Source organism: Piliocolobus tephrosceles, chromosome 21, assembly GCF_002776525.5.
Source record: "Piliocolobus tephrosceles isolate RC106 chromosome 21, ASM277652v3, whole genome shotgun sequence".
NCBI lineage: Eukaryota > Metazoa > Chordata > Mammalia > Primates > Cercopithecidae > Piliocolobus > Piliocolobus tephrosceles.
This window is the reverse complement of record NC_045454.1, coordinates 1,357,619-1,373,168: the sequence shown is the minus strand read 5'-3', so window position 1 is coordinate 1,373,168 and position 15,550 is coordinate 1,357,619. Positions and strand designations below refer to the sequence as shown.

The following is a 15,550-nucleotide window of genomic DNA, read 5'->3' as shown; positions in this document are numbered from 1 at the left end:
GTGGGGACCTTAGACATTGGCAAGCAAGGAGAGAGGCATGTTCAGATTTGTGGTGTGAGGAAGAGCAATGCTCTAAGATGCAGACTCACACCTTCAGATTCCTGCTGCTGGTACGTTGGAGCTGGTAATCTGGTTTTGAGACAGGGCTATTGTCTCCCTAGAAGACCCCCTCAAGGCCTGACTCTGGTGCTCATGGGCAGGAGACAATGATCTGGGCTCAGCATCTGGAAGCTCTGTGTACACGCTGGTATCTGTTGGGGGTCTCTTGGGCCTCTGAGAAGGGCGAGTGATTTTTCCCTGTGTGGAAACGCGGTGAACCAACTGTGCGTATGTCACCTCCTGAGGGTCTTGTTCATCAGAGTCCTGGAGAGAGGGAAATGTTGAGTGAGGGAGGGGGTTCCTATGTTTCAGGCCTCTTAGGGAATAAGACTATCCATGAGGCTGGGCCGAGGAGGACCTACCTCCCTGTTCACTGTTCTGTTCCCCGCAGGCTCTTGGTCCATTACAGCAGCATCTGTAGGAGACAGAAGTCATCAAAACAGCTGGGAGGGCACGTCTGGGTCCTCGTTTCATAAGCAGATACCAAGATACAGGGGGAGGCCATAGGTGCCTGAGGTCCCTCAGTTGCCAACAGCAGACTCAGACATTCTATCTCTCTGAGCTCAAGGACTCATCCCATGAATAGCTCTGAGTTCCCATCCCATTGATTCTGTTTCCCACTTTTTGCTTGTCATGGAACCTTCTCCTGGATGTCAGTGGCTGCAGGCACGTGAGGATACAGTTCAGAATCAGGCAATGGTCTGTGAGCTGAAGGCAGGGGCAGGGTGTCTGGTGCTCTCTCTAGAAAGCCCTGCCTCTGTGGCTCCTGCCTCGGGCCAGAGACCATCCTGCCGGAGAGGAATACACACCTGCGTGCTCCCATCCCGCTTCCCAACACGGCCCTGAGGTCTCCGGCCTCTGCCTCGTGAGACTTACTCTTTTTGTTGGAGCACCAGCGATGAAGGAGAAAGAAGAGGAGGATGGTGAAGGGGATGATGACCCCTGAGGACACAATCAGAACATGCAGGTGTCTGGGGTTACCTGGAGGAAGACGAGACACCAATAAGAAGCTAATCACAGCAGTTCCTCCTTATGGATTGTCTTGCATTTCTTGATTGACAGGTAGCCACATACAACGTCTCTTTAGGACAAGCAGCCAGATGGCGGGAGACCCAGCTTTCTCCTCCTCTCTCAGTTATAGCTCTCATAGTAACCATAGAACGTGCTGAGGATACCACTGCTTTAGTTTAGATGTTTGACCCCTTGAAACCTCACACTGAAATTTAACCCCCAGTGTAGGAGGTTGGGCCTCTTGGGAGGTGTTTGGGTCATGGAGGTGGATCCATCGTGAATAGATCAATGCTGTCCCACACGACAGGGTTAGCAAGTTCTCCCTCTATTAGTTCCTGGAGAGCTGGTTGTTAAAAAGAGCTTGGAAGCTCCATCGCTCCCCCTACCCCTTGCTCCCTCTCTTGCCATGTGATCTCTGTGGTCTCTGCACACACAGACCCTCCTTCCTTTCTGCCAGAATGGGAGCAGCCTGAGGCCACCACAAGAAATAGATGCTGGTTCCATGCTTCTAGTACAGCCTGCAGAACTGTGAGGCAAACAAATCTCTTTTCTTTAGAAGTTACCCAGGCTCAAGTGTTCTTTTACAGCAACAAAAATGGACTAAGACAGCAATGTCCTGAGATCAGGAGGAACATCCCAGAACAGCTGGGCTGTCTTCCTGTTCTTCCTAGAGGAGGACGTCATGCAGTGCTTGAGCTCAGTGCTTCCTGTGGCTCCAGGGTACAAAACCCAGGCTGGGCTGCTTTCTGGGTTCCCCCAGCTGCAGTGCAAATGGGGTGACTCCATATGTCTCGAGCAGCTTTTCTGAGCCTTGGAGGACTGGCTCACATTGAAATACAGGCTTCTGTTGTCAGTTGCTGCTTATGTGTTAGTAATGAACCTGCCTATGTCATGTATTCTCTGTGTGTTCTGTCTCCCTGGAGTGACGGTGAGTGACAGAAGCTGGCATAGCCCCAGGTGCAGTACAGGAGGTGTTTAGAGTCTTCTCTGGGAAGACTTGACTGGGACTGATACACAATGAATGTGCTTTACAATTTCTACAGCCACAACCCTCTTGACTCAAAAAAATTACATTCTCCAAGAAAGGAAATAAAAAGTGAAATCAAGATCAAAAAAGGTGAAGTAAACCTGACTTAAATCAAACAGCCATGAAATAATGATGCAGCCCAGGAACAACGTGCTACTTTTTGTGATCTCCTGAGACATATATTAAGCTGCTGTTCTACCTGAGAGGCAGGGGGAAGCACAACCACCTCCATCATCTATTGTTTCAATACAGCCTGTTCTTCTGTGAGTTAGTACGAAATGTGACCAGGAGATAGTGCTGGCGCTGGTCTCTGAGTCCAAGATCTGAGGTCACTCCAAAGAGTATTGGTTTTTATCTCCCCGTGATCGATCTGTATCTCCACAGGTGATTGGAAGTAGGAGTGAGGTGAGGGATTTGGGTGACAGGGCAAGTTTTATGCCATGAACAGAGTATGTTCTCTATTCTAGGGCCTGTGCTGGTGGATTCAGGGGACTTCCACATTTTCCATATGATCTCAAGCTCACAGAAAGCCAAATAAGGAAGAGGTTTTAGCCTGATTGTTTAATGGATAAGATAAAGGGTCAAAGAATTAAAGACAGAGAAGTAGAAAAATGATGGCTGGTATTCAGGTGTCTTTGTCATTTGTGTGTGTTATATCATATTTATGTATTTTTTATTTTTATTTTTTGAGACAGAGACCTCCTGTGTCACCCAGGCTGGAGGGCAGTGGCCCCATCTCAGCTCACTGAAACCTCTGCCTCCAGGGTTGAAGCCATTCTCCTGCTTCAGCTTCCCTAGTAACTGGGATTACAGGCACGTGCCAATGCACCGGGCTAATTTTTCTATTTTTAGCACACATGGGGTTTCACCATGTTGGCCAGGCTGGTCTCAAACTCCTACCCTCAAGGGATGCACCCGCCTTGGCATCCAAAAGTGTTGGGTTACAGGCATGAGCCCCCATGCACAGTCTCATATATTATGTTATACTAGGTCCTTTCATTTGCACCACCTCTTGTGCGTCCATTGCTCCTCTGCCAGGTATTGATTTAGATGTAGGAAAAAGGCCGGGCGCGGTGGCTCAAGCCTGTAATCCCAGCACTTTGGGAGGCCGAGACGGGCGGATCACAAGGTCAGGAGATCGAGACCATCCTGGCTAACACGGTGAAACCCCGTCTCTACTAAAATACAAAAAACTAGCCGGGCGAGGTGGCGGGCGCCTGTAGTCCCAGCTACTCGGGAGGCTGAGGCAGGAGAATGGCGTGAACCCGGGAGACGGGGCTTGCAGTGAGCCGAGATCCGGCCACTGCACTCCAGCCTGGGAGATAGAGCCAGACTCCGTCTCAAAAAAAAAAAAATAATAATAGATGTAGGAAAAAAATACATCTCAGAAAGAAATTAATGAAACAAGGATTAAACTACTAGGAAAAATCAAAGCCAGCAAGACCTCCCTGCAAATGATTCTACCTCACAAACGTATCTCATATCCATCCTTCATTCATTTAGTGTGTAAATCAACCCTACATTTCACCTGTGGGGCGGCAATTTCCTTTTCAACAATCTCCTAGATTCCAGTTACGCACCAGGGCCTCCCTTATGTTCCTGTCAGTCACTATTAATCGTGTAGGGATTCCTAGTTAGCCCTGAGTTGAATCCAAGGGCTGCGAGTATAAAACACACACTCCTTGTTCCTCCTTAGTTTCCTGTGTGCCCAGTGTGCTCTCCGTCTCTCTCCAGTGGTCTTGTAATTCTCCCCATCTCATTCCCAACGTTTCGGGCAGAACCTCTTCCTTGAACATAAGAATGTTTCCAACTTTGTGCCTTCAAGGCTGAGAGCTCAGTGTGGAAAATCCTTCTGCCAGTCTTCCAAGGGTTGAATCCATTTTTTTCATTAAGGTCACAAATATTGTCTGATCAGTGAGACCTTCTCTGTCACCTGAAATTATACACTCAGCATTATCTATTATTTATTTTAAATCCTGGCTGGGCACAGTGGCTCACGCCTATAATCCTTGCACTTAGGGAGGCCAAGGTGGTCGGATCACTTGAGATTGGAAGTTTGAGACAGCCTGCACAACACGGTGAAACCTCATCTCTACTAAAAAATATGCCAAAAAAATTTAGCCAAGTGTGGTGGTGCATGGCTGTAATCCCAGCTACTCGGTAGGCTGAGGCAGAAGAATTGCATGAACCCAGGAGGCAGAGGTTGCAGTGAGTTGAGATTGTGCCACTGCACTCCAGCCTGTGGGACAGAGTGAGACTCTACCTCAAAACAAAACAAAAAACAAAAAAACAGATTTGGTGCACAGATGCTTCCCAATGGATCATTCATGTATTGATCCACTTGTGCATTCATTTTCTGCCCTTGCATTTAACCATCTGCAATATCAGTGTCCCAAGAGCAGAGGCCGAATGCACCCTGTTTACCATTTGTGGAAGGCAGGAGAATGCTGCCCCACCCCAAAATGTCCCTGTCCTAGCCTCCATAGCTTGTGAATATATTATTTTACATGAAAGGAGGAATGAAGATTGCAGATGGAATTACAGTTGCTAATCAGCTGAACTGAAAAAGGAGGGTATCCTGAATGATTTTAGGGAGATTATGATGGATTATCTTGGTGACTCCAATAGAATCCCAAAGTCCTTAAAGATGAGGAAGAAGGCAGAGTAGCATTCAGAGAAAGAGGTGTGGGTGAAGAAGAAGAGTCTGAATGATGCCATGTGAGATGTGACCAGCCTTTGTGGGCTTTGAGGACGGAGGAAGGGGACTAGGGGCCAAAGAACGTGGGAGCCTCTAGGAGCTGGGTGATGTAAGGAGCAGATTCTTGCTTGGAACCTTAAAAAGAAGTTCAGCCTTGCTGTGCCTTTGATATCAGCCCAGTGAGATGCATTTCATACTTCTGAGCTACAGCACTGTGAGATAATTAAGAAAAATATGCTTTCATCCACAAAGCTTGTGGAAATTTGTTATGGCAACAATAGGAAAATATTCCACACTGCACAGCCAGAGTATGGGGCATTGGCTGAACAAGTGAGTGTCATGTGCAGAAATGAACTAAATTCTTTGTTACTACAAGTTTCTTGCTCTGCTGAGTCAACCAGGGTTGCGTCATGACAGACAGGAGCTCATTCCTTGGCAAGTAGAACTTTTCTAAAAACATCCCACCCTCATCAGATGTTCTTTTCACTTCCCTTTCTCAAGCCCCCAGGCATTTATCCTGCAGTTAGGGACGCAGGCAGAAAAAACATTGCATTTTTTTTTTTTTTCTGAGAAGGATGTCAGGTTTGCACTCATCCTTCTAGCTTGGAGGTCTCAGGTGCACAAAATTAGAGAGTAAGAGACTTCACTGAGCCTTGTGTTGGCCCCAGATCCCTTGTGCTGTTGGAGTGTCTGGAGTTCAGAGACAGCAGCAGACAGGCCCACAATCCCAGAGCTGGGAGGAGCTGAGCTAACGCTTGAATCCGAGGCTTCCCCCTCTCCAGTTTTCCAAAAGCAGAGACAAGAGGGGTTCTTTACTCACCAGTGTTGGAGCTTGGTTCTGTGGGTGAAGACCATGTACTTGAAGAGTTTCCTAGAACACGGGACAGGAGAGAGGTGTGGAAATGAAGATGCCTGCCTTCTACTCAATGGAAACATTTAAGGTTGGTTCATGCCCAAACATTCTGTTATCTAATGTTGGGCCCTGGAAGTCCTGGCGTACCCTTCTCCATAATCATTGTATGTGATGCTCACTGTCTTGAGACTTCAAGGTATGAGGAAAAAACAGGAGCATTACACTACCTGACTTAAAAATATGTTACAGAGCTGTAGTAAGCAAAACAGCATGATGCTGGCATGAAGAAAAGTGCATAGAACAATGGAGCAAAACGAAGAACACAGATGTAATCCACCCATTTACATCCAATGGAGTTTGACAAAGGCTCTAAAGGTCTAAAATCAGGAAGGGACTGTCATTTCAATAAATGGTGCAGGGAAAACTGTATATCTACATGCAGAGGGATGAAATTGAACCTCTAACTCTTACCATACATAAAAATCAAATGAAAGTGAATTAAAGACTTAAGGCCTAAACCCATCAAACGTTTAAAAGGAAACATTGGGGAAATCCTCCAGGACATGTGTCTGAGGAAAGACATTTTGTTTAAAACCTCAAAAACACAAACAATCAAAACAAAAATCGACCATTGGGATTACATCAAACTAAGCAGCTTGTGCACGGCAAACGAAGCAACCAACAAAGTGAAGAGACAACCCACAGAATATTTGCAAAGTATGCACCTGGAGGGGATTAACAACTAGAATATATAAGAAGCTCAAACACCTCAATAAAACTAATAATTTAATTATAAAATTAATAAAAGATCTGAACAGACATTTCTCAATGAACAGAACATGCAAATAGATATTGTGTGTATGAAAAAATGCTCAGTATCAACTAATCATCCAGAAATGTGAACTGAATTCACAGTGAGCTATCATCTCACCCCATTACAATGGCTTTTTATCAGAAAGACAGACAAAACAAATGCTGGTAAGGTGGTAGAGACAGGAGAGCAGCAAGAATGTTTTCAGCCAAGAAGCTTGTGGAAATTTGTTATGGCAACAAAAGGAAAAGATTCCACACTGCACAGCCACAGCATGGGGTATTGGCTGAATGAGTGAGTGAGTGGAAGTGTCATGTGCATAAATGAACTAAATTCTTTCTTACTGCCAGTCTCTTGCTCTGCTGAGTCAACCAGGGTTTCATCTGGTACATTGTTGATATGAATGTAAATTAGTACAACCATCACAGAGGAGAAGAGTATGGAAGTTCCTCAAAAAATAAAATGAGGTTGGGCATGGTGGTTCATGCCTGTAATCCCAGCACATTGGGAGGCCGAGGTGGGTAGATCACTTGAGGTCAGGAGTTGAAGAGCAGCCTGGCCAATATAGTGAAACCTCGTCTCTACTAAAAATATTAGCCGAGTGTGGTGGTGGGAGCCAGTAATCTCAGCTACTCGGGAGGCTGAGGTTGGGGAATCTCTTGAATCCTGGAGGTGCAAGTTGCAGTGAGCCCAGATGGTGCCACGGCACTCTAGCCTGGGCAACAACAGTGAAACTCTGTCTAAAAACAACAACAACAACAACAAAAACACCACAAAACAAAACGTAAAAAGTCATCTTATACAGGATCTAGCAATTCCATGACTGGGTGTAAACCAAAAGGAAAGGACTTCAGTGTATCAAAGTGACATCTGCACTCCCACGAGTGTTCTAGCACAGTTCACAGTAGCCAAGATGTGGAGTCAACCTACCTGCCCATCAGTGGGTGAATGGATAGAGAGAATGTGGTACATACACACAGTGGAGACTACTCATCCAGAGAGACAATAACATCCTGACATTTGCAGCCACATGGATGAAACTGGAGCTCATTACAAGTATTTCCATTCCTCACTAATATGCAGGAGCTAAAAAGGGGATCTCATGAAGGTAGAGAGTAGAATGGTGGCTACCAGAGGCCAGGAAGGGAAGGGTGGAGGGTTAAAAAAAAAAAAAAAAGAAGAATACTAATTAATTATTTTTGAGAGAGTGTCTCTCTCTGTCTCCCAGGCTGCAGTGCAGTGGCATGATCTTGGCTCACTGCAACCTCTGCCTCCTGCAACTAAGTGCATCTCCTGCCTAACCCTCCCAAGTAGCTGGGACTACAGGCATGTACTACCATGCTCGGCTAATTATTATTATTATTATTATTACTTTGTATTTTTAGTACAGATGGATTTTCCCCACGTTGACCAGGGTGGTCTTGAGTCCCTGATCTCAAATGATCCACCTGCCTTGGCCTCTCAAAGTGTTGGGATTACAACCGTGAGCCACCATGCCCGGCCTATAAATGTATTTATGAACAGTAGACTTCACACTTAAAAATGGTAAAGGTGGTAAATTATATAGGTATATTTCACCTCAATAAATACTTTTCCAAATGAAAAGAAAAGGGTGTAGGGGTTGCTGGTGATGACATCTCTCTGTGGGTGAGAGGCTGGGATGGGCTTCTGGGAAATAAGTAAGGTTGAGGGGCTGAGGGAACCTCGGATCTCCCTAAACTGAGCCCAGTCTCCCCTCCTCTGGGTCTGTCCTGACAGCTTTCTCCATCTGCCTGGGTGCCGACAGCCCTAAACGCGGGCCTCCATGTGGGCCGTGAAGGAGGGTTTGCAGGTGCCCCGTCTGCCATCCTACGCCCTGACCCCACCCTCACACCCAGGCTTTGTCTTCTCTCTGCATCTGTCCATGCTTCTCTCCATCATCAAAAGCAAGTTCCTCAGCTATGGCTCTAGGATTACAAGACGTGGGACAGGCTTGGGCTTTCCTCACCTGTGACAGAAATGGGCAGTGGGTCACTCGGGTGTGACCACTCATAGGGCAGTGCATGGAAAGAGCCGAAGCATCTGTAGTTCCCTCCGTGGGTCGCAGGGCCCAGAGGGAAGTCGGCCTGGAATGTTCCACTGACCCTCGGCACTGCAGGGAGCCTAAGTCCATGGGCCTCTCCGTCCCTGGATAGATGGTAAATGTCAAACGAGCTCTGGGAGCTGCAGGACAAGGTCACGTTCTCTCCTGCCTGCACCGTGGGGCCTGGCTGGGCTGAGAGAGAAGGTTTCCCATATCGACCTGGAAGGAGAAGAGGCAGTTTCCTCAGGGAGGTTCTTCCTTGTCACAGCTCCCCTCACACCTGAGCTGAGAACTCAGTCCCCTGCTCTATGACCTAATGCTCTCTCTCTCTCTCACACCCTCCACCCCATCTCTTTTCATGTCTGTTTCCTCCTTCCACCTTCTCTGTCTCTCTAGGTCTCTGACCTCACTTCCCCATCCCTAGCTATGTTTTCTTTTTTGTACCATTTTATTATCTCTGATCCTCCATGGATTGGTTGACTTGATCTTCCTCTTTCCTTAATTCTGAGTTTCTCATTTTCTGTCTTGTTCATAACTTTCTGCATATTTCTATATCTTATCTATTGATCAATCTATCAATTATCTATGTATGTATGTATCTACCATCTATCATCACCTGTGTATCTATGACCTATCTCTCTGTTATCTATCATCTATCAATCAACGTATGTATCTATCTATCATCACGTGTCTGTCTGTTTTTCTGTCTCTCTATGTCTATTTATGTATCGTCTGCCTATCCATCTACTTATCTATCTATATCATCTATCAGTCATTCATCATCTATTTATCGATCACCTATCTCTCTGTTATCTATCATCTATCTCTTATCTTTCATCCATTTATATCTATCTATCATCTGTCTTTCTCTATCTCCTTTTCTCTGCCTCTCAGTCTCTCTAGTTCTCTTTTGGCATCTCTGCAATCCATCCCCACATCTTTATCTTTCCCTGTTTTTGTGCCCCTCCCTCAGGGCTCTGATTTTAGGGCATTTCTCTGCTCCCTTCCATCATATGCTCACTGTTCTGCCCTCTTTTTCTATCTCTTTATGTGTCTGAGAGTCTCTTAATTCCCTTCTTCTGGCTCATTCTGTGTGTGTGTTCACGTCTTTGCTTTTTGGTTTCCCTGATTTCACTCCGTGTCTCTCTGTGGGCTTTTGTTCTCAGTAATCCTATAACGTGCGGTATTATTTGAATATGAGCCTCAGAATCGAGTCTGGGGACTCCAGGAACTCACAGCCTACAGGGGTTGGTGTTCTGCTCCCTCACCTGGGGCCATGGTGTCCTGGGAAGATGACAGCTCCACTGCATGGAAGGCAGAGTTTTAAGAATATACATGGCATCTGTAGGTGCCACAAGCCTGGGGCCACAGGGCCAACTCAGGCCAGATAGATGTGTCTCTTTGGGTTCTCCTGGTAGAGAACATTTTGTGGAGGTAAAACAGAATGGAACCTTCTAACCTGTGCCTGGTCTCTGAACAAAGTCAACACAGAAGGACACCTCTCTCTGGGACACGTCTGTCTCTCTGTGTGTCTTCTTTACCTCTTTATCTCTTTTCCTAACACCCTGTATGGCCCCTGTGTCTGGCTTCTATGTTATGACGTGCGATCTGTACTTGTGTCTCCTGTTTCTCTACCTCTGTTGGTACAGACCTCATGAAGTCACTTTCTCTCCATGAGAATCCCACACTCATCTTCCTCATGACCACCTGGAGCTTCCAGTCCTAGATCATTCACTCCCTGTCCCTGCAAGGGTGAGAGGCAGGTCTGGATTCTCTCACCTATGATCACGATGTCCAGAGGGTCACTGGGAGCCGACCACTCATAGTGGGATTGAGCGACGGAACCAAAACATCTGTAGGTCCCTGCAAGGGCAGGCATCATGGGACCCACGGAATAGTTGGCCTGGGAACCCCCATCATGGAACTGTCCAACGAGGTGCAAGGGGCCCTCAGTGATCCCCTCTCTGTGCAGAAGGAAACGCTCAAACCTCATATCTGACCAACATTGCAGGACGACCGTCTCTCCTGATTTCACCAGGGGACCTGGGTGGGCCAGGAGGGAAGGTTTTCTGTAGACTCCTAAGAAGAGAGGTTGTGAGTTCAGAAGGCGTCTCCCTTTCTCATCCCATTCATGGGACCTGGAATAAGTGAGGCTTCCCCTCCATGGTGTCTATCTCTCTCCTCCCTGTCTGTGTCTCCATGTTCTTTTCTGTGCCCATAACCCCTGGTGCAGGTCCCTCCATCTGTCTCCCTCCCTCTTCCCTGTCTCTCTGTCTCTAGTACCCCTGACTCCCTTCCCACTGGGCTCAGCGTCATCTCTTAGGCTGTTGTATCTGTTTCCCACTAATCTCTTTGCTGGTGTTTATGTGGGGCTGGAAGAGAAACCATGACAGGCTGCATGTCCAGGCTCTCAGCAGCCTGAATCAATCTCTTTTGGACAAATTGGAATGGCTGGCGGGAGGTGTGAACTCATCAGTAAGGCAGGCATCAATGTCCCTGTTCCTGATGGGGGTTGGGAGCCTCTCCTGCCATGTCTGTGCCTTTTCCATGGTCCCAGCTGCTATAAGGTGGCCCCTGGTGCTGGTTCCAGGAGAATCAACCCCTCCCTGTGTGGATCGAGCCTGGTGGTAGCACCAGTATTCCCCATGTGCTGAAATCAGTGTAGCCAACCTTCTCCTTGTTTGGTTTCTTAACTTGTCCTTGACCTGGGTTCCTGTGTTGGTTTCCTGTTGCTGCTGTAGAAAATTATCACAAACGTGGTGGCAGGAGAGAATACAATAACCGCTTCCACTTATGGAGAACAGAAATCTGACCCAGTTCTCTCTGGGCTAAAATCAAGGCATCTGCAGGGCTGTGCTTCCACTGGAGACTCAGGGAGAATCAGTTCCCTTGACTTCTCCAGCCCTTAGAGGCCACCTGCCTTCATGGCTCGTGGCCTTCCTTCACCTTCAAAGCTTGTAGTGAGTCTCCCTCCCACTATGCTGCTCTGATCCCCACTCTCCTCCTCCTCCTCCTCTCGTGTGGTCCCTTGTGATTACACTGAGCCCAGCGGGACAGTCCAGGCCGTCTCCCCATCTCAAGGTCAACTCATCAACAACCTGAGCTCCATCTTCCCCTTCAGTCCCCTGCCCTATAGCATAAATAGTCACAGGGTCCACGGATTACCATGTAACCATATTGGGGACAGTTATTCTTCCCATCACAGCACCCATTTCCCTGTGTTCAATCCCCCTTTACCCCAAAGACAGTCAGGTCCTGGGTGATGGGACCCTGGTGGACACCCCCAGCAGAAGCTCTGGGATTCAGGAGGTGGGACAAGGAGAAGCCCAGACAGGAGCCCTCTGACCTGTGACCATGATCGCCAGGGGATTGCTGGGAGCTGACCACTTAGTGGGGGAGTGCATGTGTGAACCCCGACATCTGTAGGTCCCTGCGTGTGCCGGGGTCACAGGGCCCAGGAGGATGTTATTCCAGAATCTTCTGTTGTAGAGCTCAGGGGCAGGCACCCCATCTTCCTTGTACAGACTGAAGATGGTAAACCCAAGATGAGAGTGACACCGAAGACTCACGTGTTCTCCTTGAGGCACCACAGCGCTGGGCCAGGCAGAGAGGAAGGGCTTGTCCTGACTCTCTGGGGGAGAAGGAGGCACCGCCTTTAGAGAGGAGGAGGAGGATGTGGAGCAGCCCCTCCCTCCCTGTGCTCAGAAGATTCTTCCCCTTTCCACATTTCTAAGGCTCCTACCACACCTGGGTGCCCAGGGCTACAGGAAGGACCCGTCCCACATAGACATGGCGTCTCCCTACAAGAAAAGTGTCAGCTGAGAACTTTGAGCAAATGCTGAAGAAGCCACTCTTACTAGATTTTAATACTGCAAGATTACTCACATAAAGCAACACAAAGTAGACAAGGCATGGAGGGCATGACCTTTGTGAATGGAATATCAGCTAATGCATGAACCGTAATAAACAACTGAGACCTCATTAGAAGATCTGAAATGTCTGGGTCATGACTGTGGTTCCCCCTACCCTGCTTCTGGTAGAATGACAGCGGCAACACTACAGCCCCGACCATCATGGAAACACTGGAGGGTGTGAGTTACGCCCTCGTCCTCAGAGGCCTGCTCTTTTTGCACTGCTTCCCTCCCTTCCTCTGCCGGTGACACCACTTCTTCCCCACACACCGCTGCTTTGAACACTCCAGTCTCAGGGTCCCCACAGACTCAGCCAAGGGAAAGAAAGAACAGGGAGGGCTAGGACAGAACTGTGGGCCAAGCTTTCCATGGCTTCCTTTTCCTAGTTCATGAGAGATTCCCACATGGCTTCCCATTGTCGGCCCATCAGTCAACCCCTTGTGCTGCCTGCCTCGTGTTTCAAGAAAATCATCTTATGTGGGGAGATGACAACCTAAGGTTTGGGGAAGGACTCACCCACATGTGACCAGGCCCTCTGCAGCAAGAAGAACCCTATAAAGAAAGATCATGATGGATGATCCATCTGTACATCACCTCCAGGCCCATATTTCCACTCCAGACCCATATCTCCACTCCAGGCCCATATCTACAGTTCCAGGCTCATATCTTCACTCCAGGCCCATATCTACATTTCCAGGCCCATATCTACACTCTAGGCCCATATCTCCACTTCCAGGCCCATATCTCCACTCCAGGCCCATATCTCCACCTCCAGGCCCATATCTCTATCTCCAGGCCCATATCTCCATTCCAGGTCCATATCTAAAGCTCCAGGCCCATGTCTCCACTCCAGGCTCATATCTCCACCCCAGGCCCATATCTCCACTCCAGGCCTATATCTCCACTCCAGGCCCATATCTCCACTCCAGACTCATATCTCCACCTCAGGCCCATATCTTTACCTCCAGGCCCAGCTCTCCACCCCAGTGCTCCCTGCCTCAATTCCCTTCCAGGACTCACCAACACACGCCATGCTGACGACCATGAGCGACATGGTGCTGCCGGTGCAGACAGGCGGCCGCGCCCCAGCTCAGTTCAGCAGCACACAGGATGTTGTGAGGGGCTCATGCAGTTTATATGCTGACCACATCATGAGAGGATGACGTACGCAGGCTCTTTCCGCCTTGCATGAGGCCCAGTGAGTGTTTGCTCAAGAGTGGAACATGGCTTCCTGGAAATTGTTCTGACTAGAATTGACACCTTGCATCCTTCACTATTACCAACTCAAAACATGTCTCAGATCCAATCTCTCATACAGGAGATGATTGAATTTTGTGCTGACATGAAAGACTTTTGACGTATTTTTGTTGTTTTCTTCTGAGATTCAAATTCTTCTCCATGTGCTATTTTTTGCCCATTCAATATGATATTGGCTGTGGATTTGTCATAGATGGCTCTTAATATTCATTCGGAAACAAGTTGTTAAATCTCCATGTTTTTCTGTAGTTTTGAGAGATGATCTTGGTATTTTTCTCCATTTTTATTGTGGGCCTTGTTATGATTTCGATTCTTTGAATTTATTGAGAATTGCTTTGTGGCCAATCTTAGAATATGATATTTTTGTGTGTGTGTGCAGATAAGAAGAATCTATATTCTGCAGTCGTCGGGTGGAATACTCTGTAGATGTCTCTCAGGTCCAATTCGTCAAGCATTGTCTTTAAGACCAGAATTTCTTTGTTAGTTTTCTGTTTTAGTGATCCATCTGATGTTGTCGGTGGGTTATTGAAGTCCCTTACTATTATTGTGTGGCTGTCTAACTCTTTTCATAGGTGAAGAATAACTTGTTTTATGAATCTGCATGCTCCAAAGTTGGGTGCATATATATTTAGAATAGTTAAGTCTTCTTATCAAATTGAACCCTGTATCATTTTGTAATGCCCTTCTTTGTCCTTCCTGATTGCTGTTGATTTAAAGTGTGTTTCATGTGATATAAGGATAGGAATGCCTTCTCTTTTTTTGTTTCCTGGTTGTCCAGTAAATATTTCTCCATCCTTCTACTTTGAGCCGCCCATGGGTGTCATTTCATGTGAGATGGGTCTCTTGAAGACAGCAGGCAGTTGGCTCTTGGCTTTTTATCCATGTTGCCACTCTATGCCTTTTAGGTGGGGAATTTAGGCCATTTACATTCAGGGTTCATATTGATACATGAAATTTTGGTCTTATCATTATGTTGTTGGCTGTTTTATAGACTTGATAGTGTAATTGCTTTATATTATTTGTGAGCTATGGCTTGAGTGTGTTTTTGTGGTAGCAGGTTTTTATCTTCTGTTTCCTATTGAGCACTCCACTAAGGATCTCTTGTAATGGTGGTCATGGTGGTCTAGTGCTAACAAATTCTTTTAGTGCTTCCTTGTCAGAGAAGGATTTTATTTCTCTTTTGCTTATGAAGCTTAGTTTGATGGGATGTGACATTCTTGGCTGGATTTTCTTTTCTTTAATAATGCTGAAAACAGGCTCCTAATCTCTTTGGCTTATACGATTTCCACTGAGAGTTCTGCAGTTAGCCTGATTGGGTTCCTTCTGCAGGTGACCTGCTCCTTCTCTCTAGCTGCCTTTAAGATTTTTTTCTGTTGTGTTGACCTTGGAGGATCTGAGAACTGTGTGTATTGGGGATGGTTACCTTGTGTAACATCCCACATGGGTTTTCTGCATTTTTTTTTTTTTTGAATTTATATGCCTTCCTCTCTAGCAAGATTGGGAAAATTTTCATGGACTATGTCCTCAAGTATGTTTTCTAAGTTGCTTACTCTTTCTCTTTCTCTTTCAAGAATTCCAAAGAGCCATGTATTTGGTCTTGCTACATAATCCCATATTTCTCAGAGATTCCATTCATTTTTTAAAAATCTTTCTAAAAATTTTTGTCTGACTGGGTTGATTCAAAGATCTATTTTTCAAGCTCTGAGATTATTTCCCTAGCTTGATCTCTTCTGCTTTTGTTGCTTCTGATTGTATTGTGAAATTCTTGAAGTGAAGTCTTCAGTTTCAGGAGTTCAGTGTGTCAGCTCCTAGATCATTTTG

The 15,550-nt window shown here is 46.7% G+C and overlaps 1 protein-coding gene across 1 annotated transcript; it reads right to left on the bottom strand.

Moving 5' to 3' along the window:
• Positions 1 to 6: 6 nt before the first annotated feature.
• LOC111530244 (killer cell immunoglobulin-like receptor 3DL3) lies at positions 7 to 13,573 on the bottom strand. The gene is given in 10 exon segments (XM_026457614.1): positions 7 to 153; positions 156 to 363; positions 462 to 514; positions 976 to 1,080; positions 5,656 to 5,706; positions 8,487 to 8,780; positions 10,341 to 10,640; positions 11,908 to 12,192; positions 12,989 to 13,024; positions 13,493 to 13,573. Coding segments are annotated over 10 exon segments (1,434 nt in total). The 5' UTR covers positions 13,527 to 13,573; the 3' UTR covers positions 7 to 85.
• Positions 13,574 to 15,550: the final 1,977 nt, after the last annotated feature.